Source organism: Sinocyclocheilus rhinocerous, unplaced genomic scaffold (genome assembly GCF_001515625.1).
Source record: "Sinocyclocheilus rhinocerous isolate Xijiao unplaced genomic scaffold, SAMN03320098_v1.1 scaffold1065, whole genome shotgun sequence".
Taxonomy (NCBI): Eukaryota; Metazoa; Chordata; class Actinopteri; order Cypriniformes; family Cyprinidae; genus Sinocyclocheilus; species Sinocyclocheilus rhinocerous.
This window is the reverse complement of record NW_015628720.1, coordinates 37961-45867: the sequence shown is the minus strand read 5'-3', so window position 1 is coordinate 45867 and position 7907 is coordinate 37961. Positions and strand designations below refer to the sequence as shown.

The window sequence follows — 7907 nt, the reverse complement described above, 5'->3', positions numbered from 1 at the left end:
CTTTAAAGTTGTCCGAATGAAGTTCTTAGCAATGCATATTACTAATCAGAAATTAAGTTTTGATATATTTACGGTAGGAAATTTACAAAATATCTTAATGGAACATAATCTTTACTTAATATCCTAATGATTTTTGGCATAAAAGAAAAATTGATAATTTTGACCCATACAATGTATTTTTGGCTTTTGCTACAAATATACCCCAGCGACTTAAGACTGCTTTTGTGCTCCAGGGTCACAAATGTTATCACTTGATTCAGAATGGTTCAGAAGACATTCAAAAGTAACGTTCCCCTAATGTTTGCAAAATTATCAATTGTAATATTCCCTTAATATTTGCAGTAAAAAAAAAGGATGTTTTCAACATTCAGAGAACATTCAGAAATAACATTTTTATAACCTATTGAGAACATTAGCAAAACGTTCCTAAAACATTCAGTAGTAAACTTAATGGAATGTTAAAAAACGTTCTTAGAACAAATTAGCTGCATATATAGCACAGCTGAGTAACTGAATAAAACAATTAGGTTTTTGTGTTTATACTTTGGCATGATCTTTATCAAGAAACATTGCTCTAGTCAGTTCATATGAGAGAACTTTGGCTAATGTTCTGGTAAAGTTCTCTCAAAGTTGTGATTTCTTCCAGTGATGTTAACAGAACATTTGTTCAAAGTTATCTGGTATTTATTAATGTTGTCAAAATGTTAGCTTAAAAAGATTATTTATACAGTATATTGTTCATGAAATTTTTTTTTTCTGAAACGTTTTAGTTAGATACCTGTCTAATGTTTTTTAAATGTTGCTACTTGTTTCAGAAAGTACATTCAAGAGTAATGTTCCCATAATTTTTTACAAAATAATCTAATGAAATGTTCCATTAACATTTACATAGCCAAGAAAAAACGTTTTAAAGCATTTAAAAAAACTGGATGGTTTGAATGTTCAGAGAACATTCAGAAATGTTCTATTTTTAACTTTAGCAAAACGTTCTTAGAACATATTTTATTAGCTGGATATATAACAGCTATGTATATATATAACAGTATATAACAGTAAGTGAAAAAAAACAAATGATTAGGTTTATACTGTACATATGGCATAGTCTGTCTATATAAAGAAACTTTGCTGTAGTTAATTCAGTTGTGATGACCAGGGTTTTGTCTTTTAGGTTCGGGAGGGAGACATGAAAGAGCTGGACCCATCTATAATCAGTGCGGTGGACCTTGATGTTCCCAGAGAGCGTTTAATGTTCAGCATAGTCCAGCAGCCTCAGCACGGCTCCATCATGAGCGTGCCACACGGCAATGATGTGACACTTTACAAGCCTGGATCTGAGATCCCTGTGGAGCACTTCACCATGGACGACCTCAGGAATGGTACTACAAAAAGACTTTTATGCCCATCCCCCCTCCAAGTCCAAATTGTATGGTCTACACTAAAAACAGTAAAATTGTGAAATATTATTACAGTTTCAATATATTTTAAAATGTAATTTATTCCTGTCATGCAAAGCTGAATTTTCAGCATCATTAATCCAGTCTTCAGTGTCCTTCATGATTCTAATATGCTAGTAGCGCTTGTTCTTTGTCATTTCTCCGATCACAAATTCAGACATGGTGTTATGTTTACGTGGTGCGATATGCAACGCAATGCGTAAAAAGACAGTATAAGTCATTATAATCCATAATTATGTCCCCACTGGATGCAACGAATGCCCATTATATATTTATAATGGGTTTTCATGTTTTTGAATCATCGGTCCGGCCGGGACACTGCATCATCACAATATGGCAAGGGGCGTAACATTTCCGTCACACGCTTGAGGTATTCAGCCAATCATAACGCACTGGATAGCTGGCCAATCACAGCACACCTCGCTTTTCAGACCGATGAGCTTTGTAAAAATCTACGCGTTTCAGAAAGGCGGGGCATAGAGGAGAAACAATAATGTACAGTATGTGGAAAATAATGTGTTTTTTTAACCTTAAACCGCATAAACACATTTCATTACACCAAATACACAAAATAATGTTCTTTTTAGCAACATCATACGACCCCTTTAATAAAACATATAAAAGAAAAGATTTTATGTAAAATAGAAATCTTATATGTCATTGTAAATGTTTTAACTGTCACTTTTGATCAGTTTAATGTGTCTTTTCTTGATCAATTAGAAGCGTATATCAACAATAAAGTCTGTTTGTGTAACTCTGTCCTCAGGCATGACTCTGATGTACGTGCACGATGACTCTGAGAGTGAGCAGGATGGATTTATTGTTCAGCTCTCCGACGGGAAACACCAGCTCCAGAAACACCTGCGAGTCAAAGTACTGCCTGTCAATGATGAGGAGCCGCAGATTATACGGTAACTGCAAATTAATGTCATTGCAGTAAATCATCCTCTACTGTTAGCCATTAATAAATTAGTTTAAGTGGTAAATCTCTTTGAAAAAAACTCCAAAACACAGGAACACTGGGATTGAGATGGAGGCTGGGGAGTCCAGGCTGATCTCCAGTGCTGTGCTCAGCGCTCACGACAAAGACACTCCGTCCTCCGACATTATCTATGTGTTCGAGAGCGTCCCAAGTCATGGTGTCATTCAGATGAAGGTCAGTTTACTCAATCTGCAAAACATATCAAATATCCTTGTATGATCATTATTTACACCTTAAAACGAACAATTTGTATCATAAAGGTTCTTTATTGTCATCTGTGGTTCCATGGAACCTTTCCAGTACACAAAATGTTCTTCACACTAAGAAAATATGGTTCTGTTTATTATGAACACACACTGCAGTTATGTCGTCTCCTGCTTTAAATGCTTAAGCTCACTGATTCGAGTAGATTCGGATCGGCTGTCAATGTTTTATGTATATAGTGATTTCAATGGTGTCATTATCATTATGATTGTGGTGTGGTGTAGAACAATCTTTATTGTTATAGTTATTGTCCTTGGTGTGAGTGCACCTTAAAGGAATTGTTCACCCAAAAATGAAAATTTGCTGAAAATGTACTCATCCTCAGGCCATCCAAGATGTAGATGAGTTTCTTTCTTCATTGGAAGAGATCCCAGATCCCAAAATGAATGGGTGCCATCAGAATGAGAGTCCAAACAGCTGATTAAAACATGATGGACTCACATTTTGGCCAGAAGCAACGTTAGTAATGGATTTGTTTCTTACAAACACGCAGCTTTTCTCTTCACAAGACATTAACTGATGGACTGGAGTGGTGTGGATTACTTGTGGATTATTGTGATGTTTTTATCAGCTGTTTGGACTCTCATTCTGACGGCACCCATTCACTGCAGAGCATCCATTGGTGAGCAAGAGATTTAAATGATAAATTTCTCCAAATCTGTTCATATGAAGAAACAAACTCATCTACATATTGGATGGTCTGAGTATATTTTCAGCATGTTTTCATTTCTGGGTGAACTGTTCCTTTAAGCCACTGACACACTGGTTGTTTGCTGTTCCTCAGGTAGGCACAGACTGGGTGTCTGTATCAGCAGGAATGAACTGCTCTCAGCAGGTTTTGGAGATGAACCTGTTACGTTACCTTCACACCGGTCATCCTGGCGCAGCCGCTGCTGACGTCTTTATCTTCCACCTGTTGGACGGCAAGAACCGCTCTCCTGCGCAGCACTTCCACATCACAGTCAAAGAGCTGGAGAAAGGTGGGCTGCTGCTTTATTCTCATGTTTTCACTTTGAGTAAGTGTATTTAGTTTATTGTAGTTTTCTTTGTTTATTTGGATTTTTTTCCCAGCACTGTAAAAATTGATGTAAATAAAGATTGAACATGTTTTAAAAGAAATTTCAGTCATTCTAATTCAGTTTCACTTTTAATTCAGTGTTACTTGCCATTTCTTTGTAATCATTTATGAAATTTACTATTAATTTATGAGTAAATCCTACATTAAAAGTAACAAGTATTTGATATGAACGTATTTTCCTGATGATATGCATACTATATTCCAAGAGTTATCCGCAAATTATTCATCATTTCGAGTCTGTTTTGTGCTTCTCTCCAGGAGACATAGCATTGTTCCTGAAGCCCGTGAGGACGAGTCGCGGGGAGCGTGTGATCCTCACCACAGACGTCTTGCTGGCTGTAGACGGCACTGACAAGCCGGAGGAGCTGCTGTACATTATCACCGTACCTCCAGCACATGGACATGTGGAGTACATCAAACACACCGGAGTGCAAATCCAGTCGTTCAGTCAGCTGGACGTAGCAGCAAACCTGGTGTGTTACGTACATGACAACAGAGCCACTTCACCTAAAGAGACCCTGCGGTAAGGACCCCATGCAAGGACATAGTGTTATATATTAATTAAGATTTTAAATCATACTTCACTCTAAAATCAAGCATAAATAATAAAAACAATATTTATAATATTTAAAGAAAGTGAAGCCTATTACATTATATTCATGATAATGAATTATTAAATATTAAAATAATATTAATGTAGTTTATATAATATGTATTCATAAGTATATAAATAAATAAAATATATATGCTTTTTACACAATATTTTTTCCTAAGTGTTGCTTTGCTTTTTTTTTGCAAATTAAAATTTCTTATTTTTCTTGTTTATTTGTTTAATTATTTTATTACAAAATATTTCTAACATATAATAAAGAAAATGAAGCCTGTTTAGGAATTTCACATTATTTTCATTATAATTAATGATTAAGATACTAATAATGTAATATTAATATAATATGACACAATTTATATTTTGCTTTATATATTATTTTTTACATAAAAAATATATAAACTTTTTACACAATATTTTTTTTTCCTAAGTGTTGTTTCACTTTCTTTTTGCAAAGTAAAACTTCTGATTTTTCCTCTTTTATTTATTTATTTTATGAAATAACATTTATTAATATTTATAATATATTAGCCTGTTTTGGGAACATTAATTAATCCGCACATTTGACACACAAGTCGTCAGTACTGTAACTGTCACTAAATATTAAAATTACATTAATGTAACATGAGACTTGTAATATGATATAATATGATAATTGCAAAGTAAAATTTTTACTTTTACTACTTACTTTTTTTATTTGTTTATTTATTTAGGGGTGAAATATGACCAATATGTGAGATTACTTTTTACAAGTCTTTGCTCACCTATTTTATAGTTTTAGATGTGTGTGTGTGTGTGTGTGTATATATATATATATATAAATATATAGTTGTTTTTGTTTAGTACCTGTGCATTATTGAATGCCTGTGCATAAGGCTTATTGATTTGTGTTTTGTGTCTTTACTCATTACGTCCATATGTCTACATTATCCATAGGTTTGTGGTCAGCAATGGCATATCAACTCGCAACGGGACCCTGGAGATCGCAGTGGAGATGACCGATAAGGTTCTGCCCACACTAGTGCGTAACACCGGTCTGCGGGTTCCTCAGGGCTCCAGCATGACTTTGACCCTTGATGCTTTATTCCTGTCTGACCCTGACAGCCCACACACTGCCTTGAGCTTCAGCGTGCTGCAGCCTCCTCAGTACGGCCAGCTGCTGTTGAAGGGGCAGCCGCTGCTCGCTGGCAGTAATTTCACCCAGCAGAATATTCGGGATCTGGATGTTGCATACAAACACTCTGGAGGAGCTTCTCAGATCGATCGCTTCAGATTCACAGCCTCCGACAGCACAGAGAGAGGCTTCCTGCTGGACGGAAAAGTGCAAACAGAGCCTGTCTTCTTCACACTGCAAGTTAGTTAAAATCATTTTTTGTTGTACCTGTTTTTAGGATATTTTATAATTTTTTTAAAAATGCATATTCAACGGATATCAAGTCAAGTAAAATGTATTTGTATAGCACTTTTCACAACACAGCTTTACAGGAAGTCTTTACTGTTTTGTCTGTGCTTTAGTGATTATACGCAGAGGAAGTTTTTGTGCTGGGCGATATGATGATATACAGTATAATGATGATACAGGTTATCCTCCAGATTTTGAGCACTTGTCCTGTAATCATCTTTTAATACTGCAGTGATTGTGTGTGTGTGTGTGTGTGTGTGTCTGCCACAGATTGAAGCTCTAGACAGCGTCGCTCCGCAGATAGCAGTGCTGGAAACACTGTGGAAAGTGGAGCTCCTCAAAGATGGTCGTTATGGGATCTTCATTTCCTCCAGAGAGCTCAAGGCTCAGGATCTGAACTCAGCAGAAGCTGATCTGATCTATCACATCCTCAGAGCGCCGTACTTTGGATACCTGGAAAATTATACCAGTGGTGAGAGATCTCTCTGTCTGTCTGTCTGTCTGTCTGTCTGTGTTAATGTATTCACATGATGTAAACTCTGTCTGTAGGTGAGTTTGTGAGGCAGCGTTTCTCTCAGAAGGATCTGAACAGAAGGAATATTGTCTACATCATAAACTCTGCTCTGGATGCTTTAACCGACAGTCTGGAGTTTGCTGTTTCTGATGCGCTGGGAAACACCGGAGCCTCTCACAAGTAAACCCTGGGCTTTGAAATGTTGCTTTGATTTTGTTTTCTTGCAGGATTAGTGACCGAGTTATTTAATTTCATTAGACCTTATCGTCCATAAATCACCTTTTCTAGTAGCAATAAGTATTTGTGAGTATTTCTTAATGTTTTAATGAAGCGTTACACCTCCATCCATACACTTGGATGACACGTTGTTTGTGTATGTTAGGATGTGTAATGTTATTCTCTCTGTCAGACTGGAGTTCAGCTGGGCCAGTGTGCATCTGAGCAGGACTGAGTATGTAATATGTGAGAGTCAAGGGTCAGTCTCACTGACCATCCAGAGGAAGGGGAATGTGCAGGACTCGTCTTATGTGACTGTACAGGTATAGCTTTATTTGTTATGGTGTATTTGGTTGCTTTTTATTCTTTTGTGAAGAAGAATAAAGGATTTGAATATGCATTTTTCATTTTCCATAGGTGAAAGAACTAACAGCATCTGCTGGAAAAGACTTTATACCGGCTTCATCTCTGATTCAGTTTGACCCAGGTCTTTTGTAATCCACCAACATGGGGATTTATTGTGGGAATATAACCCGTTTATACAAATAAACAATGAACTGAGATGTAAAACAGAAGCTAATTCAAAACCTAAATGAATGATGACAGAACTTCAACGGTGTCTGTTTCCAGGGGTGGTCAGTCGAGTTTGGAAAGTGGAGATTGTTCAGGACTCTTTAGAGGAAGCTGATGAGAAATTTGAGGTTAATTTGGTCTCTCCCGTGGGTGCAGTGCTGAAAGTCAACTCAAAAGCCACCATCTTCATAAAGGACACAAATGGTTAGTGCACGTTGTCCAGAAGACCAAAATTTAGGTGAACTATTCCTTTAACGAAAAGAGCAAAAATCATACTTTTTCCACAATGATGAAACGTCACAGGTTATGTGTGTAGTAAGATGATTTGTTGGCTGTTTGTAAAGGGCAGTGCAGAGAGAGCCGGTTTAAAGCGGACACTGGTCTTCAGGGCCGAGAGGTGCAGCCGGGGCCGTATCCTCAACACGGCTCCATCCAGGTGGAGACTCTACCTTTCTCTCAGGGCTACATCAGAGGAGACGGTGATATAATAGTTCAAGCTCCCACTGCTACAAAGAAAAGACTCAGAGTCATTGGGAATGGGAAAGTGGTAAGTCAATACAAACTAGTATTAAAGGTGACATATTATGCCCCTTTTTACAATATGTAATATAAGTCTCTGGTGTCCCCAGAATGTGTCTGTGAAGTTTCAGCTCAAAATCCACAGATTTATTATATCATTTTGAAAATGCTTATTTTGAGTGGAAGCAGAAACGAGCTGTTTTTTGGGCCTGTGTCTTTAAATGCAAATGAGCTGCTGCTCCCCGCCCCCTCTTCCAGAATAGAGCTGCGCCATTACAGCTCGTACCTGCTAAAAAAA

The 7907-nt window shown here is 37.0% G+C and overlaps 1 protein-coding gene across 1 annotated transcript in view; it reads left to right on the top strand.

The window, feature by feature from the left end:
- frem1a (Fras1 related extracellular matrix 1a) overlaps positions 1-7907 on the top strand; it is a 41813-nt gene that overhangs the window by 26715 nt on the left and 7191 nt on the right. Inside the window, exons 20-31 of the mRNA XM_016550072.1 lie at positions 1169-1376; positions 2221-2365; positions 2469-2610; positions 3485-3680; positions 4037-4301; positions 5322-5739; positions 6058-6259; positions 6337-6481; positions 6711-6840; positions 6935-7004; positions 7148-7294; positions 7435-7637. Coding sequence (XP_016405558.1) covers positions 1169-1376; positions 2221-2365; positions 2469-2610; positions 3485-3680; positions 4037-4301; positions 5322-5739; positions 6058-6259; positions 6337-6481; positions 6711-6840; positions 6935-7004; positions 7148-7294; positions 7435-7637 — 2271 coding nt within the window. The remainder of the gene's footprint in view (positions 1-1168; positions 1377-2220; positions 2366-2468; positions 2611-3484; positions 3681-4036; positions 4302-5321; positions 5740-6057; positions 6260-6336; positions 6482-6710; positions 6841-6934; positions 7005-7147; positions 7295-7434; positions 7638-7907) is intronic.